The sequence below is a fragment of the Oryx dammah genome, unplaced genomic scaffold (genome assembly GCF_014754425.2).
Source record: "Oryx dammah isolate SB20612 unplaced genomic scaffold, SCBI_Odam_1.1 HiC_scaffold_23, whole genome shotgun sequence".
NCBI lineage: Eukaryota > Metazoa > Chordata > Mammalia > Artiodactyla > Bovidae > Oryx > Oryx dammah.
In genome coordinates this window covers 72,008,488-72,027,461 of record NW_024070207.1, presented here as the reverse complement: position 1 = coordinate 72,027,461, position 18,974 = coordinate 72,008,488, and the positions used below count along the sequence as shown (strand labels likewise).

The 18,974-nt window shown below is 41.5% G+C and overlaps 1 protein-coding gene across 9 annotated transcripts in view; it reads left to right on the top strand.

The window, feature by feature from the left end:
* TAF1 (TATA-box binding protein associated factor 1) overlaps nucleotides 1–12,689 on the top strand; it is a 70,263-nt gene extending 57,574 nt beyond the window's left edge. For 4 of the 9 annotated variants that reach the window (XM_040265709.1, XM_040265708.1, XM_040265713.1 and 1 more), the window contains 8 exons: nucleotides 918–985; nucleotides 1,533–1,649; nucleotides 1,799–1,804; nucleotides 5,416–5,541; nucleotides 6,322–6,423; nucleotides 6,679–6,835; nucleotides 7,388–7,565; nucleotides 10,798–12,112. In XM_040265709.1, coding sequence (XP_040121643.1) covers nucleotides 918–985; nucleotides 1,533–1,649; nucleotides 1,799–1,804; nucleotides 5,416–5,541; nucleotides 6,322–6,423; nucleotides 6,679–6,835; nucleotides 7,388–7,565; nucleotides 10,798–11,017 — 974 coding nt within the window. In that variant the 3' untranslated portion in view covers nucleotides 11,018–12,112. Of the gene's footprint in view, nucleotides 1–917; nucleotides 1,650–1,798; nucleotides 1,805–5,415; nucleotides 5,542–6,321; nucleotides 6,836–7,387; nucleotides 7,566–10,797 lie in introns of all 9 variants that reach the window. The other 5 variants (XM_040265710.1, XR_005725403.1, XR_005725402.1 and 2 more) reach the window with 5 other exon arrangements.
* Nucleotides 12,690–18,974: the final 6,285 nt, after the last annotated feature.

Below are 18,974 nucleotides of genomic sequence, written 5' to 3'. Positions count from 1 at the left end.
GTTCCCCAACCAGGGATCAAACCCAGGCCCCATGCTTTGGAGCGTGGAGTCTTAGCCGCTGGACCACCAGGGAAATCCTCAGTCATTGTTTTTTTAATAGTTGTTACTGTATTTTATTTTTTAGAGCAGTTAGAGCAAGACTGAACAGAAGGTACAGAGTATTCCCATGTACCCTGTGCCCCTACACATGCACAGCCTCCCCTGTTATCCACATCCCCCACTAGAGGGATACATTTGTTGCAACTGATGAATCTACATCATTAGCACCCAAAGTCCATAGTTTGCATTAGAGTTCACTCTGGATATTGTACATTTTATGGGTTTGACAGATGTATAACGACATGTATCTACCATTATAGAATCGTCCATGTTCATTTCTTTTAAAGAGTCCTTTAAGACACATAGTGAACAATTTGTGGATGAAATGCTAGAATTTGCTTCAGAATAATTTGGGAAGAGTGTGAAAGTTGGTGTGTAAAATGAAACAGGATTGACCATTTATAGATAATCGTTGAAGATGGGTAAGAGGTACATGGGAGTTCATTATGTTAGTGTCTCTGGTTTTGTGTGTGTTTGAAATTTTCTGCCTCCAAAATTAGAGCAAGAGTCCAAGTTAAAGCTGAAGCATGATTTTTTGGACCTAGGCTAAGAGTCAGACATGACTGAGCAACTTCACTTTCACTTTTCACTTTCATGCACTGGAGAAGGAAATGGCAACCCACTCCAGTGTTCTTGCCTGGAGAATCCCCAGGGACAGTGGAGCCTGATGGGCTGCCGTCTATGGGGTCGCACAGAGTCGGACACGAATGAAACAACTTAGCAGCAGCAGCAGCAGCAGGACAAGAGGACACCACTGCTGGTGACAGACAGTGCATTTCTGGAGCTGAAGTAGTGGCATTCTCTTTTTTCATTTATAGGGCCTGAAAGTCAGTATACTAAGACTGCTCAGGAGATTGTGAACATCTGTTACCAGACACTGACTGAGGTAAGTGAAAAAGAGGAGGTCCCTGTAGGATCTAACTTTTTGGAACCCTTTTGTTCCCTAGGGCTGAGGGAGGCCTTCTCTGCCTATCCTTTTTTAAAATGTAATATCCCACCTCAACCCTCAACCCACAGTCTCTATTCCTTCCCTGCTTTATTTTCTTACCCAGCACTAAATGTTTTTAATAAGTATATAATTATTTACTTTATTACCATATGTATCGTTGTATCCTGCCACAAGAATAGAAGCTTCATGAAGACAGGGATTTTTTTCACAGGCTGGCATCACTTTAGTAAGTTCATCAGAAAGTGGTTTTTGTAAACTTATTTTTCTGTGCTCATCTTTAACTTTTTAAATTATATTTATCTTTAATTGACTGATGATTACTTTATAACATTGGTTTGATTTCTGCCATACATCAACATGAATTAGCCATAGATGTACATGGTCCCCTCCCTCTTGAACCTCCCTCCCACGAAGACAGGGATTTTTGTTTGCTGCTCAGTGTCTAAAACACATGTTGAATGAATTCTCTACTTTTCTTTCTCAGTATGATGAGCATTTGACTCAACTTGAGAAGGATATTTGTACAGCTAAAGAAGCAGCTTTGGAGGAAGCAGAATTAGAAAGCTTGGACCCAATGACCCCAGGGCCTTACACACCTCAGGTAAGTCTGAGGACTAGAAACTTCCTCTTACAGTTTTCTTATTGATTTTGGAAATTGGGAGCATGTTAACAGATGTATTTACTGAGATACCCTTCTTCTCTGTCCTTCCTCTTCATATGCCTTTCGTGTGCTTTCTTGTCTTCTCAAAGGCTAAGGTGAGTGAGGGCCATGGGTCTTGGTAGCCTTGTTGGAATCAAAAGAGACAGGTGTGGGATGTATGAATGGGGTGGGGTCTTAGTCGTTTAGGCAGTATTTAGGAGTACCAGACTCCTGACTACCATGGCCAAAGGCATCCTCTTGAATCCCTGGAGTTCCTTTGCCCCCAGCATTGGGGTTCTGTGTATGCTGTGCTAAGTCGCTTTAGTCGTGTCCAACTCTTTGCGACCCTTTGGACTGTAACCCGCCAGGCTCTACTATCTGTGAGATTCTCCAGGCAGGAATACTGGAGTGGGTGGCCATTTCCTCCTCCAGGGGATCTTCCTGACCCAGGTATCGAACTCACATCTCTACATCTCCTGTGTTGGCAGGTGGGTTCTTTACCACTAGCACCTTTACCACCTGGGTTCTTTACCACCTGGGAAGCCCCATTGGGGTTCTGTGACATCCCAAGAATATAGACATGGGCCACATTATTCCCTCTGAGTTGTCTTAGTGTAGCTCAGACATCACCCATTTTCCTGGATTGACTTTCTCTCCCTGTACATGAAGAAGGTAATGTTTATAATGTTCTTAAATTTCCATGTCAAAGACTAGAGAGCAAGATTAATAAGAAATTTTTAGTCTTTCTGATCTGACCCTTGAATATACTAAGAGTATTTCATCTATACTGTACTCTTAGAGGGCCAGCATATTTGAAGACTAGGACTTAACCAGACTATAACTGTGTTGGAGGCACTGTGGTAAAGTGGAAAATACATGAAGTTTGGTATAAAACAGTCCTGGCTTTGAGTCTTAGCTCTGCTGCTCTCTAGCTTTGTGAACTTTGGGAAGTTGACCCCTCTAATCCAGTTTCCATTTCTCTAAAATGTACTTTTCAAGATTGTTGTAAACATTAAATGAGGCCATTTGCCTAGCACACAGTAGACATTCAGTAAATGTTTATTTCCTTATGTGTATGAAAGTCATCTACAGGGTTCTCAGAGGTTCTTTCAAATTTACAAATATTCTAATGCAAGTTTCTCCCAATTCCCACTGGAAAACTTTTTCATTCTGCTCAGGTTTCACTCTGAACTAATAAATGCAGCCTGTGTGATCTTTGTTGGATAATTGCTGTCTATATCTCATTCATACAGTCTCCCTATCTATCTTTTACTCTCTCTTTCACCCTAAAACCTAGGTCACTGAGGGGCCAAATACAAAGAGCCCTAAGATACTTCCTCCAGGCCCAGAACAAGGAAAAGCTCTAGGAGTATGTGGGCAGATTGGGTCAAGGGGGCTTGGGTGAGTGATGTTCCCCAGGAAGGTCCTATTTGCTAATAGGCCCAGCAGCTTCCACAGACCCTTTCTGGTAAGTTAAAGCCTGGGTTTTAGCCATCATTCCTCAGGAGAGTCTAACTACTGAGCGGCACATGGTTTGCTCTGGTCTATGACAGAATCAGTCTAGCCCTGTGGTGAGTCCTTCCCCTCCCATACTGTCTCAAAAATAGCTGAGGAAAACCTGGCAACTGTGCTCCCTCCTGAGCAGTAGCTGTTTGGTGCAGTTAAAGGATCTCCTGGTAAGAGTAGGGTATAGGTATTGCCTCTTCATTATTCCAGTTCACTCTCTTATCATTGCCTTCACTCATATATACACATTTAGTAAGCCCAGTTCATTACCTCTGAACCTGAGGAAGATGCATGTGAGTGATTGTCCTTACTTAATATTACTCTCAAACCCAAATGCTATTAAATATTAAAATGTGTGCAAGTTTCCCTGGTGGCTCAGACAGTAAAGCGTCTGCCTGCAATGCGGGAGACCCGGGTTCGATCCCTGGGTTGGGAAGATTTTCTGGAGAAGGAAATGGCAACCCACTCCAGTACTCTTGCCTGGAGAATCCCATGGACGGAGGAGCCTGATAGGCTACAGTCCACGGGGTCGCAAAGAGTCAGACACGACTGAGCAAGTGCTTTGCCTTTGCCTTTTTAATACAATTTTGTTGTGTAGAAATATGACAGTAATCATACTTTACTGCCACCTCTAAATGGGTGGTAATCAATGTATTTTCACTCAACTCTTTCTACCCAGCTTATATTGCACTATACATTCAGCTTGACGTGTTATCTAAAATTGCTTGCTTTATATTTTTCCACATAGTGTTTCATTCCCTAATTTTCTCTTCTTTTGTTCCACAACTACTTTATCTGCACTAGTAATCCTTTTGAATTCAGTTTTTCCTTTCTCCAGAACCCTGTTCCCATTCAGCCTTGTTTGTTTGCTTTAAAAACAAAACCAACAGCAAAGTAACACATATGTGGGTTCTTTGTTGATAAAAGTAACATGTTCATTGTGACAAATTGGGAAACATACAGAATAAATAAATTACTTGAAAATCAAGTACACCACTGAGAAAGAACCAAACCACTGTGAACATTTTGGTGTGTTTCTTCAAATCTGTAATGTGCGTGTGTGTGCATTTATAATGTGAAATTGGTCATTATTATTTTGTGTCTTGTTTCCACTTCACATTATATTATGAGCATTTTATTTCATTAAATGGTCTTTGAAGACATTTTTAATAACTGTGTGATATTTTTACCCTCAGCCAACTTTTTAGAGAGCCCTTTCCTAAATGAGCAGGCTTTGCTAGCCTGTTAATTTTTAGTCCCTCCTGCCCTCCTTTCCCAGGTGGTGCTAGTGGTAAAGAACCCACCTGTCAGTGTAGGAGACATAAGAGACTCGGGTTCAATCCCTGTATCAGGAAGATTCCCTAGAGGAGGGCATGGCAACCAACTCCAGTATTCTTGCCTGGAGAATCGCTATGGACAGAGTAGGATCTCAAAGAGTCAGACATGACTGAAGCTACTTCGCACACCCTCCTTTCACTAAATAGTCCATTTGCTAAATCCCTCTTCACTTTAGGAGAGGGAAGAGGGAAGGGAGCTACAATTTTTTGACTGCCAGGCATGGGGTAAGGAGCATATATACACATCTCTTAATTTTCCCAACAACCATGTGAGGTGGACATTACCATCCATGTTTTAAAGTTGAAACTAAGATTTAGAGACATTAAGTTATTTGTATAAGTTACTCAGCTAGCAAATGGTGGAGCCAGGACTCAAACCTAAGGCAGTTTACTCCAAAGTCCGTAGTTTTTCACCATGCTATTTTGCCTCGTATTATCCTCTAGTGAGCTCAGAAGCTATTACCCCTTTCCATGTTCTGGTTGGAATTGACATTTCTTTATCCCATTTTAGATGTCTCTACACCAAAACAGTCAGAATAGCAGTGGTGTGGAGCCCTGGGCCTAAAAGCAATAAGACCACACTTAGAAGAAATTAGGTTATTGACCAGAGAGGCTCTTAGGACATAGAATTGTCCCATAGCTTGGATGCTTTTCTACTTCAGGCTACTGATCATATACGTCGGATGCCTCTTTGATAGAATGAACAAGATTTGTGAGATACCCCAAAACTTGCCCATAACGCTGTGTCAAAACTATGGTTTTTTTTTTCCTTAAATGGATTGTTCTGCATGACCTTTTCTTCAGTGAATGCACTAAAGGGGAGTTCTCTGAATTTTTTACTCCCTTTACTAAATAGAAGCTAAGTTGTATGATTTGTGCCACAGCCTCCTGATTTGTATGATACCAACACATCCCTCAGTATGTCTCGAGATGCCTCTGTATTTCAAGATGAGAGCAATATGTCTGTCCTGGATATTCCCACTGCCACTCCAGAAAAGCAGGTGACACAGGTAGGATAGTCTTTTTTCTCTTAGTGAGATTGGTAGTATGCTTAGGGGTAGGGGATGGGTGAGTGATGGTGGTGATATATGACATGTGTCAAGGATGATGATCAGATCCCTTGGCCCTGGGAGTGAAAGCCTGGAAATGTGATTTCAAGGTGGGATGGTGGCAGGTCACGTGACTGGCTTGTCTTCTGTCATCATGGGCAGAGTCAGGGACAGCAGAACTTAAGACACAAGTGTGAAAAGTGTGTGAGGCATCAGAGTAGCCTGACTGGAAAGACCAGCTGCATTCAGAGACATAGTTCAAAATAATTGCCCTGCTACTTTACTGTACATCTGTTATCAAAGTTGTTTTTAAAATTAAGTTCTTTAAATTGGCCTTTTCTAGAGGTATCAGCAGATACTCCTGATCTGAAGCCAGAAATCTTATCAGCTGATCTTGGTCAAGGTTCCACTGGCGAGTGCAAAATCCAGGAGGGTTTTTCTGTCCCAAAGAGTCCAACACAAGCTAGGGAAAGCTTGTTTAGAAAGGAAGTCTCCTTGTGATGCTATACTAATAACAGACCAAGGACCTTCCTATTCTTTGGGTTTAATTTTTACCCTACCTGTGATTTCCAAAGAATGAATGGGGGAAAATGCACATGCTTTGAGCTCTGTAACAGCCCCCACTAGCTGTGGGGTTGGCCGGGATATCAGGGAGGAGCATCTGTCCTGGGTGAGAGCCCCTGGTTAACTCCTCCTACCGGCATGTCCCTCAATGATGTGCTATTTGTGTTCCTTACTCAGATGCACCAGGGCCGAGGTAGGCTGGGCGAGGAAGACTCTGATGTAGATATTGAAGGGTATGATGATGAGGAGGAGGATGGGAAACCTAAGACACCAGCCCCAGTGAGTATGCTTACAGAAAGCTTATGGTTTCATTATACCTTTATATGGTAGGTGCCCCAGAAGTACAGGACAGGCCAAGTCCCCAGGCGATACCATAGGGTCTCTATAGTGAGGCCCAGTATGACTTTAATCCTTGGAACCAGCTGACCAAATCTATCCACCAAAATTATATCTTATAAGGCAGCAAGGGGGCGGCTGGTGGTGGCTTCTGGTCTCTTATTTGGTCAGTTAATGGTCTCAACTGGTCTCATTTAGGAAGGTGAAGATGCAGATGGTGATCTTGCAGATGAAGAGGAAGGAACTGTGCAACAGCCTCAAGCCAGTGTCCTGTATGAGGATTTGCTTATGTCTGAAGGAGAAGATGATGAGGAAGATGCTGGGAGTGATGAAGAAGGAGATAATCCTTTCTCTGGTACATAGCTCACCATAGCACACTCAGGGCTCAGAGGAAGCTCCGGGCCACATATGCTGTTACCAAAAGCTGTTCTTTTATTGAAGTCCCATTAATAGACTTCAGGGTGCTGAGCATTCACTCATAGGATGATTAAATTCATTGGTCTTAGAAGAGGTGAAAAAATACAGCATAGGTGGAAAAAGATGATAGTCAGAAAAGCAATGCCAAAGCAGCAAGTTTGATTTGAATACTTGATAAAAATGAGAAAGATGTGTTATATGTGGCAATAGGGAAAGAAAATTAAGAAAAAGAGATGTTTTGTGAATTAATTGCCATGGTAGGGGAAAAATATAGAAGGAGATGATAGGGGAAAAAAACAGATTGGACTGAAATGCTTTTTTAATTCATTTTCCAAACTATAAATATTGTCAGTGTTGACCCTAGGCAGTCCTCTGAGGTGAAGAGTCCAGGCAAGATACTTGTGTAGATGCGTGGGATTAACTAGTTCTGGAAGACTAAGCCAAAGATGTTAATTCTGTCAAGCTTATCTCAGGATTTCTCTTTTCATAGCTATCCAGCTGAGTGAAAGTGGAAGTGACTCGGATGTAGGATCTGGTGGGATAAGACCCAAACAGCCCCGCATGCTTCAAGAAAACACAAGGATGGGCATGGAAAATGAAGAAAGCATGATGTCCTATGAGGGAGACGGTGGGGAGGCTTCTCATGGTTTGGAGGATAGCTATATCAGGTAATCGATAGCAACATGCTACGGGGGCTGTGGCATCAGTGCTCAGCTGTGATGTCAGAGGGCCCAGCATCATATTACTTTCATCCATCAAACATTGCTTGAGCACCTACTAGGGCCAGGCACTATGCTAGGCCCTTGGGGATACACAAAGGAGCAAGACATATCCTGCCCTTGAGGAGCTCACAGTCTAGTGGTAGAGACTGATACAAAATCATTGCAATACAGTGTGAGAAGAGCTATATAGCATAAGTTTAGTACAAAGTGCCAAGTCACACTGAGGAGGAGGAAGTGTCTCACTCTGCTTGGAGTAATCAGGGAGTGTCACAAATGAGGGGACATTTGAACTGGGCCTTACAGGAGGAATAGAAGTCTACTAAGTATATAAGTGGCAGCAGGTGAGGAGATCCTTAGAGGTGAAACAGTATGTTCAAAGGCACAGAAATATAGCAAAGAAATTTCAGACCAAAGGGAAGTTGTCGGGAGTTGTGACTCTAGAAGCAGCAAGGGATTATGTTGTTAGAGGACCTTAACTGGCGTGCTGAGACATGTGGATTGTGGTTAATGAGAATCATCACTTTAAGGAAAAGAAAGTAACATCAAGTTTATGTGTTAAATAACTCTAGGGCAATAATTGGGCTTCCCTGATAGCTCAGTTGGTAAAGAATTCACCTGCAATGCAGGAGACCCTGGTTCAGTTCCTGGGTTGGGAACATCTGCTGGAGAAGGGATAGGCTACCCATTCCAGTATTCTTGGGCTTCCCTTGTGGCTCAGTTGGTAAAGAATCCTCCTGCAATGTGGGAGACCTGGGTTCGATCCCTGGGTTGGAACGATCCCCTGGAGAAGGGAAAGGCTAACCACTCCAGTATTCTGGCCTAGAGAATGCCATGGACTCCATGGGGTCACAGAGTCAGACATGACTGAGCAGCCTTCACTTTCACTTTCAGGACAATAATAAGAAATTCAGCTAGGATCTGTTATGAGTGGAGGAAAGGGAAGGGACATATTTAAGAGCTGTTTAGAGGATAGATCATTTGGATTTAAGAGGTAAGGAGATTAGCTACATAACGAATGCAAATGTCATTGACATAAGAAAGAGGGAATACAGGTATTAGATGGAATGGGAAAGGAGGCAAAAAATGAATTTGTCTTTGGATATGTTAAGATACATATGATACATCTAATACATCTAAGCCAAAGGTATCCAGCAAGCTTCCCTGGTGGCACAGACGGTAAAGAATCCACCTGCAATGAGGGAGACCCGGGATTCAATCCCTGGGTTGGGAAGAGCCCCTGGAGGAGGGCATGGCAACCCACTCCAGCATTCTTGCCTGGAGAATCCCCATGGACAGAGAAGCCTGGCGGGCTACAGTTCATGGAGTCACAAAGAGTCAGACATGACTGAGCAACTAAGCACACATCCAGCAAGCAGTTAAGAGTCTTAATTCATCGAGCAAATATTTGTCACAAGTACAAAAGCAACTAGGATGTTATCCCTTCCTTCAAGGAGTTCAGTTTAGTGGGAAGTCTAAAACCGGCAAACAGATGATGATCACAGTGTAACATGAAAAGTGCTGTGACAGGAAACCACAGGATTTTTCTGGGGCTCGGGTAGGAGTGGAGTAGGGGAGCTGGTTAGAGAAACTGAGCTGAATCAGAGTAGGAATTACCTAAATGAAGAAGAAAGGGAAGGGCATTCCAGAGACCAAGAAGAGCATGTATGAACACACAGAGACATGAAACACTTCTCAAGAATACAAGTAGCTCAGTGTGGTTGGTGCTTTTCATCATGATCCGTGTAATAGAGACAGTTTAAAGAGGTAGATAAGGACCAAATCATGAAGGGCCTGATAATTTTGGGCAGACATTGAATGAGAGTAGTATGATCAGATCTGTATTTTAAAAAGATTGCTCTGTACCCCAGAAGAAAGATGGGCAGAAGCCATGAATTAATTCACAGAAGAAATGTAAATGGCCAATAAATTATGAAAACTTAGCTTCCCTAAGAATCAAAGAAATGCAATAAAACAACCAAATGCAATTTTTTACCTATCAGATGGGCAAAGATTAAAATGAATAATAATGCCCAGTGTTGGAAAAGACGTGAGTAAAAGGACATTCAGAAACCACTGGTTGGTAATAGAAATTGAAAAAATGGGGTAGGTGAGAGAGGTATAGCAATTTATCTTACAAATCAGAAACTTAAAAAATGCATATCCTCTTTGGCCTCCCAATTCCATATCTAGGGAGTTATTCCATGGGAATAATAAAATAACCTTCAAGATGTTTGTACAAGAATGTTTATCACAGCATTGTTTCTAATAGTGGAATAATTGAAGACAGGTTAAATGTTCTAGTGAGAGACTGAAATAAATCATGTTACAGCCACACAGTGGAATACCACATAGCTGTTAAAATGATGCTATCGATGTATGTTTATTGACATGGAAAGATGTTCATTATAAACGTTAGTGGAAAAGCAGATTCCTGAAGAGTATATAGAGCATTCCAATTTTGTAAATTAAAAAAAAATGTTTAAGCATCAAAGTAAACTGCATAGAAAAAATTTGGAAGGTCATATACCGAAAGATTATCTCTGGGTAGTAGAGTTATTGGTGATTTTTTTCTTTTTTTTCTGGTGTATATTCTAATTTTTTTAAAACCAGTAAACGTGCATTACTTGTGTGATTTTTTTTAAAGTAAAATTAAGAATAAACAAACAAACAAAAATAAAGAGCACTCTGGCAGAAATGTGAAGAAATTAATTGGGGAGAGCAAGACTGGAAGAAGACTGATTGCAGTGGTGCAGGCCAGAGATCTCAAAGAATGAAGCCAAAGCAGGCAGAATAGGGCTGGAAAGATGGGGATAAAGGTGAGATATATTGAAGAGGTAGAATCTTTAGGACTGTTGACTAATTGGATATGTAGATGAGTGAGGCTATAAGTGGTCAACAAACCTACGAGGCTTACCAGAGCATTTATGGTCACGTAAGCTAGCAGTGTGTTGTTCAGGTGTAGGGGAGTTTCATTCAGATTCTTGCGTATATGAAGTTGGCAAGTTGATGTTTTAGAATAGGATCATTTTTTTCTCAGGTACCCATAGAATAGTCCAGAGCCATCATTTTAGTGGCCAGGGGAGGTGAGATGGGCTGATCCCTTGGTGGCACTGAGAATGGGACTGGTCAGCTAGAGGATGGTGTCCGAGCTTGAGAGATGACATATTTCTTTTCTCAGTTATGGGAGCTATGAGGAGCCTGATCCCAAGTCGAACACCCAAGACACAAGCTTCAGCAGCATCGGTGGGTATGAGGTATCAGAGGAGGAAGAAGATGAGGAGGAAGAGCAACGCTCTGGGCCGAGCGTACTAAGCCAGGTCCAGCTGTCAGAGGACGAGGAGGACAGTGAGGATTTCCACTCCATTGCTGGGGACAGTGACTTGGACTCTGATGAATGAGGCTTCCTTTCGGCCTCCTTGGTCCGCCTTCCCTGTTCTCCAGCCTAGGTGGCTCACCTTTCCCCCATTTGTTTATATTTATTTGTTACAGTGTCTCATCCTGAAACTACCAAATTAATACTGTAGCTTTTTAAAAAATAATAAGTAATGATAATAAATTAACTCTTCTGATTTTCCTGGGGCAGTGCCACCCTTTGATTTAAAATCAGGCAACCCCCTTCCCCCACCACTAACAAAAAGAGAGCACTCTCCTCCTTCTGCAATGCTCTCCTTAACTCATTAATTGCTCTTGGTATCATTTTGTTCCTGGGGAAGGAAGAGAAATTATGAAATATCTAATAACTTTATGTCCTCTTGATGTATTAGAAAATTTCCAAGCATGAAATCATCTCAGGTTTCTAATTTGCAGGCTGTAACCATTGACAGCCCCCTGTTGGGACAGAGAATTGCGTTCTGGTGGACTCTGTGCCACACTAAAACCATAAACCTGTTGGACAAACTGAACTGCCCTTTATTTATTATTTATTTGATTATACAATGCCTTGTTCCTAAGTGGATTGGAGGCAAATAAATTATAAATCTTTGAAACAGCATATATGTCAGAAATGATACGTCGCCATGTAAATGTGTTCTGTCCCTCCCCCTCCAGGGGAAATGGTAGGGAAATGGTAAGTTCTTTAGGGCAAAGACTGTGTCTTCTGTTTCTTTTCATGCTTAGGATATGGTTCTGTGCAGAATAGGTACTCAGTAAATGTTCCTAGAATCATAAAATCCTCAACAGATTTGTTAAGCATCTGCTCCATGATAAGCATTCTATCAGCTCCTTGGGATGCAAAATTAAACAAGACACATTCCTTTTATTGAAAGATCTCACCATTAAATTGGGGGAGGGAGGGTGAAATTCAAAACATGTTAATAAATCATTACAGTACTGTAAGATAAGTGCAATTAAGCTAGATATAAAACATAGGAGAAAATAGAGGAACAGTCATGTCTGAAAAAGTCAGGGAAGTCTTCTTAGAGATAATTTTTAAGCTGCCTGTTGAAGAATTAGTAGGAGCTTGCCAGATGGAAAAGTCCAGGCACAGTGTCACATGAAATGAAAAGGCCAAACTCCAGAAATGGCAAATAGCAGAGTGTGTTCCTTGTTTGTTTGTTTGTTTGTTTGTACCTGCCTTGTTCCAGAAAGGATTTAAGGTGGTTTATGTTCCAGTCCCTCCATGCTGGAATGGCTCTAGGTGAGACTGAAAGATGGACAGGAAGCATATCATCAAGAGCTTTGAATTTGATGCTAATGAATGTGAATTTTATATTAATGAGAATGTGCTAGTGGAGAATGAAATGTGCTAGTAGAGTGATAAAATATGATTGTGTTTTAGAAATTCTCAGTATATTGAATGAAATAAATTGAAGAGTCATGTGTAATAAGTGTGATCCCATTTTTATAAATGATAAAACCACGTGTATATATTTATATGTGTTTATATATACTTGTATATGCAAAGGAAAAAGTCTGAAAGGATTTACACATAATGGTTGACAGTGATAACCTCTGGGTGATGAGATTGGAGGGGAAGGGGCTATATGCTTATTTGTATACTGGGTGGGGCATTGTACTTTTATTTCTGTATTTGAATTTTTATAAGAACATATTATTTTTGTAATAAAAATTTTTTAAAAATAATTCCAGTGGTAGTGTGGAGAATGGTTTGGAGGGTGGCAAATATAGTTGAACTAGGACTGTGGCATTAGGATAGGGAGGAAGAGGGTAAATTTGAAAGATATTTAGGGGACAGATCAACAGGACTTGATGACCAATTGGCATTTGGGAGTGGAGAAGGAAAAATAGAAGGTGACTTCCAGAATTTTGGTTTAGGAGATTGGATGGGTACATGGGATTCATTCATTCATTCAGCATTTATTGAGCCACCGGGCTTTCCAGGTGGCGCTAGTGATATAAAGAACCTGCCTGTCAATGCAGGAGACATAAGAAACCCACAGGTTTGATCCCTGGGTCAGGAAGATCCCCAGGAGGAGGACATGGCAATCCACTCCAGTATTCTTGCTTGGAGAATCCCGTGGACAGAGAAGCCTGGCAGGCTACAGTCCATGGGTTGCAAAGAATCTGGCACGACTGAGCCACTGAGCACACATGAAGGTCACAGAGAGCTCTCTATGCAAAAGAATCTGGACTTAATCCTAAAGACAGTAAGAATCTATTGAAGGATTTGGATAATTTTAGCAGCAGTTTGGGCTATGGACTATAGAACAGGACTGGATATGGTTGTGAGTCATTTAAGCAAAGTATGAGTCAGTTGTTCTTGTGCAAGAATAGGCAAAGATTTGAGAGAATTGAGGGGAGGTAGAATCTACAAGTGATTAAATGTGAGGGATATTTCATTTAATTAGTGAAGAAACATTGATTGAGCCTAGTGAGTACCAGGCATTATTGTTGGTGCTCTGACTATAGCAGTGAGTAAAACATGGGAGAGGAAGACAGATAAGTGAATGAGAGTGAGAGAAGTACTCTGAAGACAAAGTGATACGAGAGGGTTTGGGGTGAGGGTTCTAATTTAATGGTCAAGGAAGACTTGCTGAGTAGCTGTCATCGGTGTATAAATAAGCATGTTTTGCTGTGATAAAACATAAAAGTCTGAAAAAGGAAGCAATGAAAGAACCAAGAAAGTTACTTTGAAAGACTGGCCAGAAGTATGAGGAAACCAGGATACACATTTTTTGTTGTTCAGTTGCTAAGGTGTGTCCAACTCTTTGTGACCTAATGGACTGCAGCACACCAGGCTTCCCTGTCCTTCGCTATCTCTTAGAGTTTGCTCAAACTCATGTCCATTGAGTCAGTAATGTCATCCAACCATCTCATCCTCTGTCTCCCCCTTACTTGCAGAAAGGTCAATCAGATAAAGACTGAAATTTGTCATTTGGACTTGGCAGTTGGTGAGCCTTGTGAAAATAGTTTCCTTGTAATGGTGGGTACAAAAACCAGATGGCAGGTGGGTTGACGAACTCAATGTGAAGAAGTAGAAACAGAGCTTGATTTGATTAAATAATAGCTGCCATTCACTTTGCCAGCTTCCGTACAGAGAGTTCTTTACCTGATCTCATTTGATCCTGAACCATCTGAGATAGGTGTTACTATTCCTGTTTTACTAATGGGGAAACTGGACTGGAGAAGGGTCACCTTTAAGACCAGAAAGATGAGTATTGGATAGAGAAGCAGTAAGAAGGAAACCATATCTCTGGGCATTTGTAGACCCTGGTAAGAAGTTTTGTCTATATCCTGAAAGTAGTGGGAAATTTTTCAGTGGGAGTAGAATTGAGCTTGACAAGGTGACCTCAGGATTGTGTTTCCAAAACATGAGTTCTGTATCAGTGTAAAAATAGCCAGTCTTTTCCTGTTGGTAGTTTAGTTAAGCTTCTTTGGCAACTGCAGGGTTTTAGGAATTGTGTTGCAAATATTTGCTGAATATAATAATCTAATATTCCCCCCTGACTTTGAAGATAAATCACTGGTGTGCTTCAAGAACACTGATTCCTAGGCCCCAGTTCAACCTTCTTGAGTCACAATGCCTAGGGAAGATTGGTGGTCTGTATATTTTTCAGATACCCCAAGTGATTCTTTTCTTTCCAAGTGATTTGCCCCCCACACCATGTGGCTTGAGAGATCTTAGTTCCGTCATTGAGTCACTAAGTCATGTACGACTTTTTGTGACCCCATGGACTGTAGCATGCCAGGGTTCCCTGTCCTTCACTGTCTCCCAGAGTTTGCTCAAACTCATGTTCGTTGAGTTGGAGATGCCATCCAACCATCTCATACCCTCTGTCACCCCCTTCTCCTGCCTTCAATCTTTCCCAGTATCAGGGTCTTTTCCATAAGTCAGCTCTTTGCATCAGGTGGCCAAAGTATTGGAGCTTCAGCTTCAGCATCAATCCTTCCAATGAATATTCAGGACTGATTTCCTTTAGGACTGACTGATTTGATCTCCTTGAAATCCAGGGGATAAACTCTCAAGAATCTTCTCCAACACCACAGTTTAAAAGCATCAGTTCTTCAGTGCTCAGCTTTCTTTATGGTCCAACTTTCCCATCCATACAGTACAGCTGGAGAAGCCATACCTTTGACTAGATGGACCTTTGTCAGCAAAGTGAAGTCTCTGCTTTTTAATACGTTGCTAGGTTTGTCATAGCTTTTCTTCCAAGGAGCAAGTGTCTTTCAATTTTGTGGCTCCATTCACCATCCTCAGTGATTTTGGATCCCAAGAAAATAAAATCTGCCACTGTTTCCACTTTATCCCCATCTATTTGCCATGAACTGATGGGACCGGATGCCATGATCTTAGTTATCTGAATGTTCAGTTTTAAGCCAGCTTTTTCACTTTCCTCTTTTACCTTTATCAAGAGGCTCTTTAGTTCTTCTTCACTTTCTGCCATTAGAGTGATGTCATCTGCATATCTGAGGTTGTTGATATTTCTCCTGGCAGTCTTCATTCCAGTTAGTGATTCATCCAGCCCAGCATTTTGCATGATGTACTCTGCATATAAGTTAAATAAGCAGCAACATTCCCAAATTAATGCTATCCTCTGTATCAACTGTTTTTAAAACAAGCATCACATCAATATGGAAATAGGGGTTGCTTATTGTAAATTTAAATTCCTGGGCTTGAAATGTGCGTTTTTAATATGCATACCTATAATTCTGATACACATAGTCCTTGTAACAATATTCATAATGATCCTTTGGTAAACATAAGTGCTTTAGAAAAAATATAGAATTGCAAATTTTTAATTATCAGGATATTGGAGAAGGGAATGGCAAACCACTTCAGTATTCTTGCCTTGAGAACCCCATGAACAGTATGAAAAGCAAAAAGATAGGATACTGAGAGATGAACTCCCCAGGTCGGTAGGTACCCAATATGTTACTGGAGATCAGTGGAGAAATAACTCCAGAAAGAATGAAGGAATGGAGCCAAAGCAAAAACAACACCCAGGTGTGGATGTGACTGGTGATGGAAGCAAGGTCTGATGCTGTAAAGAGCAATATTGCAAAGGAACCTGGAATGTCAGGTCCATGAATCAAGGCAAATTGGAAGTGGTCAAACGAGATGGCAAGAGTGAACGTTGACATTCTAGGAATCAGCGAACTAAAATGGACGGGAATGGGTGAATTTAACTCCGATGACCATTATATCTACTACTGTGGGCAAGAATCCCTTAGAAGAAATGGAGTAGCCATCATAGTCAACAAGAGTTGGAAATGCAGTACTTAGATGCAGTCTTAAAAACAACAAAATGATCTCTTTGTTTCCAAGTCAAAGCATTCAATATCATGGTAATCCAAGTCAATGCCTGACCAGTACTGCTGAAGAAGCTGAAGTTGAATGGTTCTATGAAGGCCTACAAGACCCTTTAGAATTAATACCCAAAAAAGATGTCCTTTACATTATAGGGAATTGGAATGCAAAAGTAGGAAGTCAAGAAACACCTGGAGTAACAGGCAAATTTGGCCTTGGAATACGAAATGAAACAGGGCAAAGGCTAATAGAATTTTGCCAAGAGAATGCACTGGTCATAGGAAACACCCTCTTCCAACAACACAAGAGAAGACTCTACACATGGACATCACCAGATGGTCAACACCGAAATCAGATTGATCATATTTTTTGCAGCCAAAGATAGAGAAGCTCCATACAGTCACCAAAAACAAGACCGGAGCTGTCTGTTGCTCAGATCATGAATTCCTTATTGCCAAATTCGGACTTAAATTGAAGAAAGTAGGGAAATAGACCATTCAGGTATGACCTAAATAAAATCCCTTACAATTATACAGTGGAAATGACAGATGTAAGAGACTAGATGTGATAGACAGTGCCTGATGAAATATGGATGGAGGTTCGTGACATTGTAGAGGAGACAGGGATCAAGACCATCCCCAAGAAAAACAAATGCAAAAAAGCAAGATGGCTGTCTGAGGAAGCCTTACAAATATCTGTGAAAAGAAGAGAAGCAAAAAGCAAAGGAGAGAAGGGAAGATATACCCATTTGAACACAGAGTTCCAAGAACTCATGGAGAGATAAGAAAGCCTTCCTCAGTGATCAGTTCAAAGAAATAGAGGAAAACAATAGAATGGGAAAGACTAGAGATCACTTCAAGAAAATTGGAGATACCAAGGGAACATTTCATGCAAAGATGGGCTCGATAAAGGACAGAAATGGTATGGACCTAACAGAAGCAGAAGATATTAAGAGGTGGCAAGAATACACAGAAGAACTAAACAAAAAAGATCTTCACAACCCAGATAATGACAATGGTGTGATCACTCATCTAGAGCGAGACATCCTGGAATGTAGAGTCAAGTGGGCCTTAGGAAGCATGTCTGTGAACAAAGCTAGTGGAAATGATGAAATTCCAGTTAAGCTATTTCAAATCTTAAAAGATGATGCTGTGAAAGTGCTGCACTCAATATGCCAGCAAATTTGGAAAACTCAGCAGTGGCCACAGGACTGGAAAAGGTCAGTTTTCATTCCAATCCCAAAGAAAGGCAATGCCAAAGAATGCTCAAACTACCACACAATTGCACTCATCTCACACACCAGTAAGAATTCCAGAAAAACATCTATTTCTGCTTTATTGACTATGCCAAAGCCTTTGACTGTGTAGATCACAATAAACTGTGGAGAATTCTGAAAGAGATGGGAATACCAGACCACCTGACCTGCCTCTTGAGAAATCTGTATGCAGGTCAGGAAGCAGCAGTTAGAACTGGACATGGAACAACAGACTGGTTCCAAATAGGAAAAGGAGTATGGTCACCCTGCTTATTTAACTTCTATGCAGAGTACATCATGAGAAACGCTGGGCTGGAGGAAGCACAAGCTGGAATCAAGATTGCCGGGAGAAATATCAATAACCTCAGATATGCAGATGACACCACCCTTTGGCAGAAAGTGAAGAGGAACTCAAAAGCCTCTTGATGAAAGTGAAAGAGGAGAGTGAAAAAGTTGGCTTAAAGCTCAACATTCAGAAAACGAAGATCATGGCATCTGGTCCCATCACTTCATGGCAAATAGATAGGGAAACAGCAGAAACAGTGTCAGACTTTATTTTTGGGGGCTCCAAAATCACTGCAGATGGTGATTGCAGCCATGAAATTAAAAGACGCTTACTCCTTCAAAGGAAAGTTATGACCAACCTAGATAGCATATTGAAAAGCAGATATATTACTTTGCCAACAAAGGTCCATCTAGTCAAGGCTATGGTTTTTCCTGTGGTCATGTATGGATGCTAGAGTTGGAATGTGGAGAAAGCTGAGTGCCAAAGAATTGATGCTTTTGAACTGTGGTGTTGGAGAAGACTCTTGAGAGTCCCTTGGACTGCAAGGAGACCCAACCAATCCATCCTAAAGGAGATCAGTCCTGAATGTTCATTGGAAGGACTAATGCTGAAGCTGAAACTCCAGTACTTTGGCCACCTCATGTGAAGAGTTGACTCATTGGAAAAGACCCTGATGTTGGGAGGGATTGGGGGCAGGAGAAGGGGACGACAGAGGATGAGATGGCTGGATGGCATCGCCGACTTGATGAACATGAGTTTGAATGAACTCTGGGAGTTGGTGATGGACAGGGAGGCCTGGCGTGCTGTGATTCATGGGGTCGAAAAGAGTCAAGACACAACTGAGCGACTGAACTGAAATGAACTAAGATAAACTTTTATTAGTAAACAAAGGTTCTAGATTCTGGGAGGGGTGTGTGAGGTAACTCCTAGGTATGTAGTGGTGAAGCTCACCAGTCTAGAAGGAATTTTTTTTTTTTTAAGCCTCACAGCTGGGCTTCCCTGGTGGCTCAGTGGTAAAGAATCCGCCTGCCAATGCAGGAGACATGGGTTTCATCCTGGGTCAGGAATATCTCCTGGAGAAGGAAATGGCAACCCACTCCAGTATTC